A 13314-nucleotide genomic window follows, 5' to 3' on the forward strand; every position below is an offset into this window, starting at 1 on the left:
CTTAGGCTGAAGGTTATGTGAAGACTGCGCCTCCACCACTGTACTCCATTCTTATCTGAGGCTCAACAAAGGCGAGCCAATCAGAAGTGTGAGTTGGTAACAGACCCATGAACTGACACTTGTACAAGGCCAGTGCGATGTTGACAATATTGCCGAGGAAATACACAATCTTCTGTCCGGCAGCATGACTCCCTTCAATCATCTTGAAAGCTTAAAAAAATTAAATTGAGTTAGGCTTATACCATTTATTTCACAAATTTCCAAAATATAACTATTTTACTACAGTTTATATAGTGTTACCCCATTGGCATGTCCAAACCTAAGTCTTTTTACTATCTCACTTCAACTTTTTTTTAGATACCTAACATCATTAAGTGATAGCAGAAGGATTCAAATCAACAGGGAACTTAAGTATTATCTAGAGGCCACTTATTTTAGAGGGATTTTTTATTGTAGTAAAAAAAAATACATAATTGGAAAGAACATACTTAAATTGACTTGCTGTCCAAATTTGACATGATTATGATTACCAGCCTCCCAGAAGGCAGCGATGTCGGCGAGGATTAAGTTGAATGTGTTGCCGCCGCTAGCTGCCATATGTACTTCGCTAAGTAGGTATACAGCGCACTGCGGAGGTTATGTTAGGTTGGGTTATCACTAGTATGCTTGTAGGACTTTCCTAGTTTCGTTATGAATTGAGATGAGTCAAGGACTGACCCAGATAAAGGGGGTGACAGGGGATGCGTGCGCTCTGGTCAACGACCTGACCTTGGCCTATTTGGAGGTGGTTTAGCGGGTGAAAGTGTGACTTATCTGGTATTGTTCGATTCATAACAAATCAACGAAAGTCCTACAAACGTATTCGTGATAACCCAACCTAACATAACTGCCCCAGCACACTATATAAGGGTGGCCTTCGGATAATACCAAAGTACCTCAGAGGGTTGTACTTCAAGAGGAAATGGAAAGAAGTACAAGTCAGGTTATTTTTTACAAGCTATTTTAAGATTTGTGTTTTAATTTGTGGTTATGTAACCAAGATAAAATGAGACAGATAGGATATTGTCTATGATTAGAATGTTGTATTTGAGTCTTCTCCAAAAAGTTTAATTTATGACTTTCAATACTAATATGGTAATTTATTACGGTATCCTATGTATGAGAAATAAAAAAGGAAGTGTATACTGTATAATTTATTAGGTCTCAGTTTTTTTTGCCCCTTTTCCCAGAATTTCTTGAACTCTGCATCTTTCTGTTCCACACTACGCCAAGCTTGTGGGAATGTAAGGTACTGTAGTTATAAACCACTGAAGGTATTAGGGCCTACATATTCAGACCATTACAGTTCTGCCCATTAAGTCACTTTAGTTTTGGTTGATTAAAACTTACTTGTTTGCATAGTGAAGAGGGCTTTAATTGGTCTAATGATCAACATCCCCACCATCATTATAGGGAAAATGGATATTGAGTTTCCTGCCATGTACATGATGAACAGGTTCATTGGCACCTGCAACAACATCACTCTAGATAGTTTCTCATGCAACCATACACAATAGACTTGAATTTCCCTGGAGGAACAAGGAAAATCAAGTAACACAGAAAGTAGATTTAATGGATTAACAGTCTATTTATATCCATTTTGATAAACTGTTTGTTTTGCTTGCTAACAATCCAACTATAAAATAAAAGTAATCAGGGTCTGTTAAATCAAAAATAAAAAAATATTTTTAACCGTTAAACAAATTTGGTTAAGAACACTAGACCTTCAAAAGTGCCTTACTACGATAAAACAAAGGCTAGAGAGCAGGGAATAGGCCCAAAAGGAAGTTCTTACCTTTTTATTTAGGCTACTTACCATTCGTTCCCAAGTGTATGGATATTTTTTAAAAAATGAGTATGAATATGTTGTGAGCTACGTACAAGACTTACTTAGGCACTTGCTCGCCAACATACTTACTTGCTTTAAAGGTCCAAGAGCTAAGTCCCAAGATTTCTTGATGATTAAATGGTTTGCATCATTCTCTTTGGAAGTTTCGGTATAAACCTGGCCCACAGAAAAGTTGTACCCTGGGGGTGAAGCCAGGTCTGCCGCCTTTTCTTGTTTACATCTGTCAATGTCAAAGTAATTAGTTACTTCTTTGACCCTTCACAGGTGTCAAAATTGAGTTTTCCTCTGGGCAGTTCCAAGAGTTACCGGTAACGCCCCTCTTTTTAGTAATCGATTGAACATAATGTTGCTCTTTCCCTACCCCGAAGGCATATTACCCCTATTGATCAGTTAAAGCCTGATAGTCGCGTAGTCAGGTTGAATAATTGGTAATGGTTTAACTTGTCCAGGTAACTTATTCTTACTTTGATTTTTGACTCCTAGTCCTGTTAGTCATGACAATAATGGATGGAGTGTTATAATTTAGGGTACCAAGTCATAGTTTATAGTACAAAATTTAGGGTTAATGAAAGAAGGACTGCATCATACAAAGTGGAATAGTCATTTGTAGCTAGAAACAGTGACTGTGGTCAAGTGGGTATTTAGGCCTAGGCTATACGAAGAATTTTAATTCATATTAGCCTAGGCATACCACTGACTTTTAGAGAGGAATTTATTCATCTATGATATTACCAACCACTAGCTTTCTTATTCTCGTCTAGTCATAGGCCTAATAGAGAGAGAGAGAACCTTTATTAGATTAACAATGGAATCAGAATAAATATAGGCCTAAGTAGCCAAATAAAATGAAACCTAAGATCTTGATTTACATTTCAAAATTCTGGCAGTCTATGAATTCACTCATTTTGTAAAATGGATGCAGGAAATGGATTAGGCTTTAAACATTCGAAGTATGCCTAATCAGCTTAGGGCCTATGCCTAGAATAGCCTAAGTTAAATACTTTAGGAAACTTAGCCTACCTAAGTTACCTTGAATTTAGATCCAAAGCCCACTTAAATTTTCTGCTGTTTGTACGACCAGTTGTGTTATTCGCTACGGACATTTCCTTCGATGTAAATATGAAGATGTTTCTTAACTTATCAAAACTGCGGAACACAGACAGATCTGATCACATCGACAACGACAGAAAGAAAACCGCGGAACACCAAAACACAGACAGCGAGACAGATCAGATCTGGGGCCCTATTTTTGAAATGGTTGACAGTTGAGTCAATCGTCAGCACTCAACTCAACCAACAATAGGATTTGGTATTTTTGAAACCCAACAGTTGGGAAGCGAGTTGGGAATCACTAGTTGAGTGACTCGTGGTGGAAATGTAGAGCATACGACCGCCCGAAATTCAGATGACGTCATTTTGAACCAATCACAATGCAGAGTTCTTGCGATATTCGATTTAACCTCTTCTTACTCTAAAATCTAGCAGCTAATCTCAATCTACCATATTTCGAGACACTGAGGTAAACTGTCAACTCCGTTCTTGAGAGATTGAGGTTATGTCTTGCTTAATCTTCAATCTCAGTAATTGCAAAAGTACCTTAACTTATAAAATAAACTTAAGTATTAAAAATTAAATTTACTATGGATGTTTGTTTTAGGGTGAAGCTAATTATAAGTTTAGGCATATCCTAAATACATTATTATTTGCTTTCTTCGCCTCTATCTCGAAACACATCACCTTATTTTAGTTTCCTTCATCGGTTTGTTTGATGTTATTTTTAATTGTGTTTTTATTTAGGTTAAAGCGGCTATTTGCCATTGCACTGAAAGCATCGTAACTTAAATTAATTTGATCCCTTTATTAGGTGAATGGTATTGAAACAAACTATGATATTGTTTCTCTCTACCACAATCTTTAATACGTAAAATCATAGGTCTAATAACAATAATTATCTTATAATAAGTTCAATTAGTATGCCTAGTCTATTTCAAACATACTAACTAGTAGTACGTTTATTCTGCGCGTAACAGGATGAGTGAACATGAGCGCAATAATGAAAGAGTTTACCCACACCTAGCACACTTACCGGTGTCACTGGTGTACACAATAATGTTATTTGTATGGGCAAATCAACCCATGAGTCGGGGCAAATAATGGCGAGTCGGTGACTCAAGTCGGTAGCGTCACGCGAACTTCGGGCCCAAGGCAGCGATGTCGTGAGTTCAGATCCTGGGGCCCTATTTTTGAAATGGTTGACTGTTGAGTTGAGTGTCGAGTCATTCTATTTCCAATAGTTTCGTATTTTTGAAACGGTTGACGGTGGACTTATACAACCAAAACTACTCAACACCTATCGAGCTGTTGAGTGGAGGTTGACTGCACTTTATTCTTCCTCTCTTTCGGCAAAAAATTACTCTTTTTGAGACGACGCCATATTGTTTTGTTATTGCTTTAATTTACTAATTGCGATTTAGAGGTTATGTATTTGTTGTCAATGTATTAGCACCCAATTATGCGATTGTTTTCTGTAGAATAATCGCATTTTAATTTTATTTACTGTGTCAATACTAGACTATTTAATCAAGGGTTTTATTCTTGTTGGAATGTTTGAAATAGACTAGGCATACTAACTGAACTTATTATAAGATAATTATTGTTATTAGACCTATGATTTAAGGTTTTAAGATTGTGGTAGAGAGAAACAATATCATAGTTTGTTTCAATACCATTCACCTAATAAAGGGATCAAATTAATTTAAGTTACGATATGCTTTCAGTGCAATGGCAAATAGCCGCTTTAACCTAAATAAAAAACAATTAAAAATAACATAAAACAAACCGATGAAGGAAACTAAAATAAGGTGATGTGTTCCGAAATAGAGACGAAGAAAGCAAATAATAATGTATTTAGGATGAGTGTAGGACCTAAAGTAAAGTGCAGCCTATGCCTAAACTTATAATTAGCTACACCCTAAAACAAACATCCATAGTAAATTTTATTTTTTATACTTAAGTTTATTACTTTATTTAGTTTACTTTAGTTAATACTTAAGTTAAGGTACTTTGCAATCACTAAGATTAAGCAAGACATAACCTCAATCTCAATTTCTCAAGAACGGAGTTGACAGTTTACCTCAGTGTCAGATATGGCAGATTGAGATTAGCTGCCAAATTTTAGAGTAAGAAGAGGTTAAATCGAAGTCCGCAAGAACTCTGCATTGTGATTGGTTCAAAATGACGTCATCTGAATTTTTGACGGTCGTATGCTCTACATTTCCACCACGAGTCTCTCAACTAGTGATTCCCAACTCGCTTCCCAACTGTTGGGTTTCAAAAATACCAAATCATGTTGTTGGTTGAGTTGAGCGCTGACGATTGACTCAACTGTCAACCATTTCAAAAATAGGGCCCCTGGTCACTGCCACTAAATTTTATCAGTACAGTTCACCTTTGTACTGTACCGGCTCACCAATTGCTTTGCTGTAAACGATCCACGCACGGGCGAGGTTAAAAGAGGCTGGACCAACCTCTAAAAAAAACCACATCTCAGTCAACAACAATCCTAACTTCTCGTCCATTAATTAACCAAAGTCATTGGTAATATACGTAATGTAATTCCTGTTTCCCTCTCTTCTCATAGCATTTTATTATTGCAGATACGTTAATCTAACTGTCAAAAAGAGTTCCCACACTCTGGACTGTTCACCTTGACTACTTCCTGTTCCTTTACCACTTCCTACGTCGTGGACCTGTTTCCCTCTCTTCTCATAGCATTTTATTATTGCAGATACATTAATCTAACTGTCACAAAGGGTTCCCACACTCCAGACTCATCGCCTCGACTACTCCCTTCACCACTTCCTACGTCGTGGACCTGTTTCCCTCCCTTCCCATAGCATTTTTAGAATTGCAGATACTGTACATTATTCTAATTATCACAAAGGGTTTCTACACTCCGGAATGCTCGCCTCGACTAATTTCTTCACCACTTCCTACGTCGTAGACCTGTTTCCCTCCCTTCCTATAGCATTTTAGAATTTCAAATAGATTAATTTAACTTTCACAAAGGGTTCCCACACTCCGGACTGTTCACCTTGACTACATCCTTCACCACTTCCTACGTCGTGGACCTGTTTCCCTCCCTTCCTATAGCATTTTAGTATTGCAGGTATATTAATCTAACTGTCACAAAGAGTTTCTACTCTCCGGACTGCTCGCCTTGACTACTTCCATCACCGCTTACTTCGTCGTGGACCTGTTTCCCTCCCTTCCCACAGCATATTCGAATTGCAGTCACACTAATCTAACTGTCACAAAAGGGTTTCTACTCTCCAGAATGCTCACCTCGACTACTTCCATTACCACTTCCTACGTCGTGGACCAGTTTTCCTCCCTTCCTATAGCATTTTAGAATTGCAGTTACACTAATCTAACTGTCAAAAAGGGTTTCTACATTTCAGAATGCTCGCTTTGACTACTTCCATTACCACTTCCTACGTCGTGGACCTGTTTCCCTCCTTTCCTATATTATTTTAATATTGCAGATACATTAATCTAACTATCACAAAGAGTTCCCACACTCCGGACTGCTCGCCTTGACTACTTCCATCACCACTTCCTACGTCGTGGACCTGTTTCCCTCCCTTCCTATAGCATTTCATTATGGCAGATACATTAATCTAACTGCCACAAAGGGTTCCCACACTCCGGAATGCTCGCCTTGACTACTTCCTTCACTACTTCCTAAGTGTCATGAACCTGTTTCCCTCCCTTCCCATAGCATTTTTAGGATTGCAGATACATTATTCTAATTGTCACAAAGGCTTCCGACACTCCGGACTGCTCACATTGACCACTTCCTTCACCACTTCCTACGTCGTGGACCTGTTTCCCTCCCTTCCTATAGCATTTTAGTATTGCAGGTATATTAATCTAACTGTCACAAAGAGTTTCTACTCTCCGGACTGCTCGCCTTGACTACTTCCATCACCGCTTACTTCGTCTTGGACCTGTTTCCCTCCCTTCCCATAGCATATTCGAATTGCAGTCACACTAATCTAACTGTCACAAAGGGTTTCTACTCTCCAGAATGCTCACCTCGACTACTTCCATTACCACTTCCTACGTCGTGGACCTGTTTCCCTCCCTTCCTATAGCATTTTAGTATTGCAGGTATATTAATCTAACTGTCACAAAGGGTTTCTACACTCCGGACTGCTCGCCTTGACTACTTCCATCACCGCTTCCTAAGTCATGGACCTGTTTCCCTCTCTTCCTATAGCATTTTATTATGGCAGATACATTAATCTAACTGCCACAAAGGGTTCCCACACTCCGGAATGCTCGCCTTGACTACTTCCTTCACCACTTCCTAAGTGTCGTGAACCTGTTTCCCTCCCTTCCTATAGCATTTTTAGAATTGCAGATACATTATTCTAATTGTCACAAAGGCTTCCCACACTCCGGACTGCTCACTTTGACTACTTCCTTCACCACTTCCTACATCGTGGACCTGTTTCTCTCCCTTCCCATAGCATTTTTAGAATTGCAGATACATTATTCTAACTGTCATAAAGGCCCCCCACACTCCGCAGCGCTCGCCTTGACTACTTCCTTCACTATTTCCTTCACTACTTCCTACATCGTAGACCTGTTTCCCTATCTTTCCATTGCATTTAAGTATTACAGATACGTTAATTTAACAGTCATAAAGGGTTTCCGTACTCCTTTCTTTTCACTGCTCACCTTTCCGCTTTCTTTACTACTCTCTACGTCGGGGACCTGTTCCCCCCCCTTCGCATAGTATTTTAGTATAAAAATATACCAACATTTTTGAATATTTAATATTCAATGCCAACATTAAATTGAATAATGTAAAAAGCTGCTTTGTTCTAAATACATACATACCTATATACTTTTAATTAAAAGGCGACATTTTAATACTGAACATAAACGGTATACAGGGTGAGTTTCTACTGACCGTGTTAACTTCGCCAGTGGGTTCTTCTCACTAAAAGGAACAAAAAAGTTCCTATAAACCCATGTCCGATTTTCGACCGTTTATTTTATTAGACTTTGCTCCACAATTTGTGTAATAAGAACTTAACCAATTACTTTAGAGAGTTATAGTTAAAATCATTGGAAAGAACATTAAATTTGCTATAAATCAAAGGTTTCATTCAACAATTATACCATTACATAGTCCACGTTATAACCAAAATAAAGTAAAAAGTCATTAAATTAATTAATTACGATAATTTTCATGGGCCTCCTTTGATACATAAACCTGCATTTATGCAATGTTGAAATACATAAAAAACTTGGCATTTTAATAATCTTTCAAATGATATGCTATTCAATACTATTATTGATATAAACCAGTGAGAAATTACTAATAAACTACAATAAAACACGGTTTACAGATTTTGTTTTTGCACAGTTTTACTGTTAATAATAATTACTGTATTCATCATGTTGGCATAATCTTGATTGGTAAAAGGCTCCATGTTTTAATAAATGTTGAAAAACTCTTAATTGACTTGGAAATATAAAGTTAAAACAGCAAATTACTCAACAAGGTATGTTCAAGCAGCTGAGTTATCTAGCTATAGATGACAAATCAATAAAAGCTGACTTAATCAAGCACAAGGTAAAACTAATTACACAGCATTTAAGAATCAAACACACTACATCTTTGAAAATGTGAAAAACCTTGAGTTTATACATTTTATTAATTCAGATAATTTTAATAAATATTTAAAAGTTAAAATAATGTACAAATTTTATCAGATAGTTCAATAAAATACATCATCGAGTATACAGTAATTATTATTAACAGTAAAACTGTGCAAAAACAAAATCTGTAAACCGTGTTTTATTGTATTTCATTAGTAATTTCTCACTGGTTTATATCAATAATAGTATTGAATAGCATATCATTTGAAAGATTATTAAAATGCCAAGTTTTTTATGCATTTCAACATTGCATAAATGCAGGTTTATGTATCAAAGGAGGCCCATGAAAATTATCGTAATTAATTAATTTAATGACATTTTTACTTTATTTTGGTTATAACGTGGACTATGTAATGGTATAATTGTTGAATGAAACCTTTGATTTATAGCAAATTTAATGTTCTTTCCAATGATTTTAACTATAACTCTCTAAAGTAATTGGTTAAGTTTATATTACATAAATTGTGGAGCAAAGTCTAATAAAATAAGAAAAACACAAAATCCCCCAAAACAGCCAAACGGTCGAAAATCGGACATGGGTTTATAGGAACTTTTTTGTTCCTTTTAGTGAGTAGAACCCACTGGCGAAGTTAACACGGTCAGTAGAAACTCACCCTGTATAACTGCCGACTAATATTGTTAATTCAATTTATTATTATGAAAGTTGTGAGATTTAATTAGCTTAAATAACATTATTCTGAAAGCTGTGAAATTATAATGATATATATTCATAGACGCCAAACTGTTTACTCCATGAATGAAAGAGCTTAGAGTAAAAGTCGTTCTCTCTGTCTTAAGTAGACAACAAAATTGTTGGTCGCAAAACGTAAACAAATAAAAAGAAGAAGAAGGTAGCTCCTAATGTTATTCTTATGGGACAAATTTAAAAATGTGTTTTAAGTATTTTATAATTACTACTGAGCGGAATCGTCTAGAATTTTAATGGTGTCTTTACACTGGTGTCATAACTATTTGTGCAAAATTTGAACGCTATAAGAGCAACGGTTCTTGAGTTTTAGGTGCGAACACACACACACACATACTCCAGCGGACAACTTTTCTCCGACTCCGCTATACACGATACATAGATTCGTTCACTTCGTTCACTCATCTACAAGGAAAAAACGCTTGAATAAATAGTCTAGTATTGACACAGTAATAATAAAATTAAAATGTAATTATTCTACAGAAAACAATCGCATAAAGTATTGGGTGCTAATACATTGACAACAAATACATAACCTCTAATCGCAATTAATAAATTAATTAAAGCAATAACAATATGGCGTCGACTCAAAAAGAGCAATTTTTTACCGAAAGAGGAAGAAGAAAGTGCAGTCAACCGTCCACTCAACAGCTCAGTAGGTAGTGAGTAGTTTTGGTTGGATAAGTCGACTGTCAATAGTTTCAAAAATACGAAACGATTATGACTCGACACTCAACTCAACAGTCAACCATTTCAAAAATAGGGCCCCAGATCGACAACGACAGTCGACAGATGGCAGATCAACTGCAGACGATACGGTAGCGATTTCAAACAAAAAAACCTCCAGAGAGTAGTATTTTGAATAATTTATTATGTTACGCGATAACGGTAGCATTTTTCTATCTTCAATGTTTGACAATTATCCTTAAGAGTGGGTACCATACACTGCGAAATTCTACAGCACGAGGTTAATCCTGATAATTAGACCAATTCGTAATTACCAAGGCAAAAATGTGGTTCGGATTCCACTATAAACTGTAGGTCCCTTAGTTGCCGTTAGCTGTATGGGCTATTAACTCATCCTTAGTCACTAACAAGACTACAAGATCGCGCCACTCATCTCCATTCATACTTGGCTTAAAATACCTACTTTGTATGGTCACCATTTCATAGAACAGTTTAATACTTGAATACTTGTCTTCAACATCGTTGACCGACATGTCGGATAGATTGCGTCATGTTATTTCTATTTACATATTTACTAAACACTATAAAAATATCTACATATACTTTTCGTGGCGGACGTGTCACGTTACAAAAAGGGGTTCGTTGTCCAACTCTTGCAAGGCGTATAAACAGTATAATCCCCTTTCAACTTTGGTTGATGAGTCTTGTACGCAGTGCACCACTAAAGTTAAAAGTTGCATTGTCTGGACTGAGTATTTCTGATATTTGCCATAAACTAAGGCCCACGGCAAAAGTGTGGATTTCCTTTCCCCTTTCCACCTTACAGGTATCTGAATAACTTGTTTTCCATCACTAGGTTAATTAATCCCCTTTCAACTTTGGTTGATGAGTCTTGTAGTTTAGCCACTCACTTGACATATTTCCTTTCAACATAATGCCGAACTTTAGAAAGGGCCATGTGGCCCTAACTTTGCATGTGTAAATAAATGATTTTCATTTTACATGAAATTTCTAAAATTCAGTGAGCCAGTGCGTCGTCCTGTAATCCAGCTACTAGGAGGTCACGGATTGTGGATATTTATAGGTATGCACTGTGGATGGGATACTCCCTGGTGTGGATTAACGTCCGCACTAGTGAGTATTACGACTATCCGCAGTACTATCATGATAATTAGACCAATTCGTATATACCAAGGAAAAAATGTGGTTCGGATTCCACTATAAACTGTAGGTCCCTTAGTTGCCATTAGCTGTTTGGGCTATTAATTGACAGCTGTGTCTAAGGAATGTCGGCCTTAGTCACTAACAAGACTACAAGATCGCGCCACTCATCCTACACTCATCTCCATTCATACTTGGCTTAATACCTACATTGTATGGTCGCCATTTCATAAGAAAGTATTAAAGTTGCAAAATAAATCCTTAATATCGTGATCGTTTTCATTATGATCATCGTCTCCCGCGGTCACGGAAACGTCATCTTCTGTGATCACGGCAAATGCCCAAACCCGACCATCCTTACCTATTCGATATAATCAAAATAATTTTCTTTTCCATTATGGAAAACATGTTCAAAACTCAAAACTAATATCAAGAATGTATGATTCTTAGAGCACTTATCTTAAATAATCACAGAGGAGAATGTAGTTGCTATCCCTTACAATGTATGGAACTCGATAAACAATAACTGTTCCTTTGACATTTATATTCTCCTCTCATAAAAATGTCCTGTTGTTTAGTTTCAGTAAAAGAAAGATCTTGAATACACCACAATTAGTTTGGTGTATTCCTAAAAAGGCTTTTAGCGAATTTCCCTATAGGGAAGTAGCTATTACCGTAGGTGGCACGGTAAGGCCTAGACCCGGGACCGATTTACTTTTTCATTTTGATGTCCCCAGAGGCCAAAAATACCATTCGTTCAAATTTTTATATATGCATATATGTGACATATATATATATACACGTCCGTGAACGCGATAACTTGAGTATTTTTTGTCCGATTTTGATGAAATTTGGTTTAAAGGTGTAAAGCGGGATAAACTTGAATGAGTTCGCGAACCAGCATGATCGGACCATGGGAACGGGGCTTTGCGGGGTAAAAATGGGGTTTTCTCACTTTTGACCCTCAAAACACAAAATTTCCCAATTTCTCTTTAGACCTTTTTAAAGAGCTTAAAAAACAATTAATTTAGTATATAAAAGTATTTTTGTTCGGTTAATAGTAACGGAGAAAATAAAAAAAATTGTAAATTTAAAATTCCCATGTTATTCTTATGGAGAATATTGTCAAATGTAGTAGTTTGCTTGTTTATGGATATATTTTGTATTTTGATCAAATTTATTTATTTTGTACTAATCTATCAGTATTTTACAAAAAAACACACTTTATTAGTTTCCTTGTAGCAGCAAACCTAGGTACTCGTTAAACCTAATGTTATTAAAATATATTTAATTGAAAATCAATTAAGACAAATGGAAATTCGCTTAGTCGGCAGGTTTGCTGCGGCGGGGGTATTTTACTAATAAAGTGAACTGTATGAAGGGATAATGAACTTAATTTTGATAAAACAAAATTATATTTATGGACTTTTGGTTTTAATTTAGATACTATTATAGGTTACCACACATGGAGTTCTGGAAGAGTATGTGATTATGGCCATTGTTTCTTCTTATGAAAAGATAGCTTCTTCAAATAACAGTTTTAGGAGTTCAAAGTTTCACACATACACAATTTGAATTCAAAGTAAAAGGCTACTAAACAAATTACTAAAAAATGGGGGGGGGGTTAAAAAAGTAAGAGTTAATTGAATGAAACAAAATAAAGGAAGGAAATTGTTACACAAAACTAAACGATATGAAGAAGGTAAAACCATCTATGGTTAAACACAGATTTAAGAAGGTACTTAATCCTTATAGCACACGTTTCAATTTTAATATTTAACCAGCTGTTTAAAATGTTGGTGTAAATTTCAAAGTATTCATGTGTTCATTTATATTTTCTCCATAGGGATAACAGAGGAACTTTGAGGCCACTGGGACAGAGCCCTGATCAAATTTAAAAAATGTTCCGTTTGATGGAAAATCTAGGTGCAACAACCTATCCAACGACACCTTCCAGGGGCGTCATTTGGGGGGGGGGGGGGGGCAGGGTGGCATTTGTGCATAGTGGAGTGTTTGCCCCCCCCCCAAGGATTTGGTGAAATGACGCCACTGCCTTAAACTTGGTGATTGAATGCGTAGCAGCTTCAAAACAAAAAACAATGATCACAAAATACATGTTGGTCTATTAAATATCTAT

The 13314-nt window shown here is 36.4% G+C and overlaps 1 protein-coding gene across 1 annotated transcript; it reads right to left on the minus strand.

Moving 5' to 3' along the window:
• Positions 1 to 9: 9 nt before the first annotated feature.
• LOC129001216 (ER membrane protein complex subunit 4-like) lies at positions 10 to 3115 on the minus strand. Its single transcript, XM_054428440.1, has 4 exons — positions 2918 to 3115; positions 1958 to 2108; positions 1390 to 1507; positions 10 to 210 (listed from the first exon to the last, which is right to left on the minus strand). The coding sequence occupies exons 1-4, from the start codon at positions 2989 to 2991 to the stop codon at positions 14 to 16; spliced, it is 540 nt and encodes a 179-aa protein (XP_054284415.1). The 5' UTR covers positions 2992 to 3115; the 3' UTR covers positions 10 to 13.
• Between the last annotated feature and the right edge of the window lie 10199 nt (positions 3116 to 13314).

Source organism: Macrosteles quadrilineatus, unplaced genomic scaffold (assembly GCF_028750875.1).
Source record: "Macrosteles quadrilineatus isolate MER2022 unplaced genomic scaffold, UCM_ALF_1.0 Scaffold_8__2_contigs__length_117827958, whole genome shotgun sequence".
Classification (NCBI taxonomy): Eukaryota; Metazoa; Arthropoda; class Insecta; order Hemiptera; family Cicadellidae; genus Macrosteles; species Macrosteles quadrilineatus.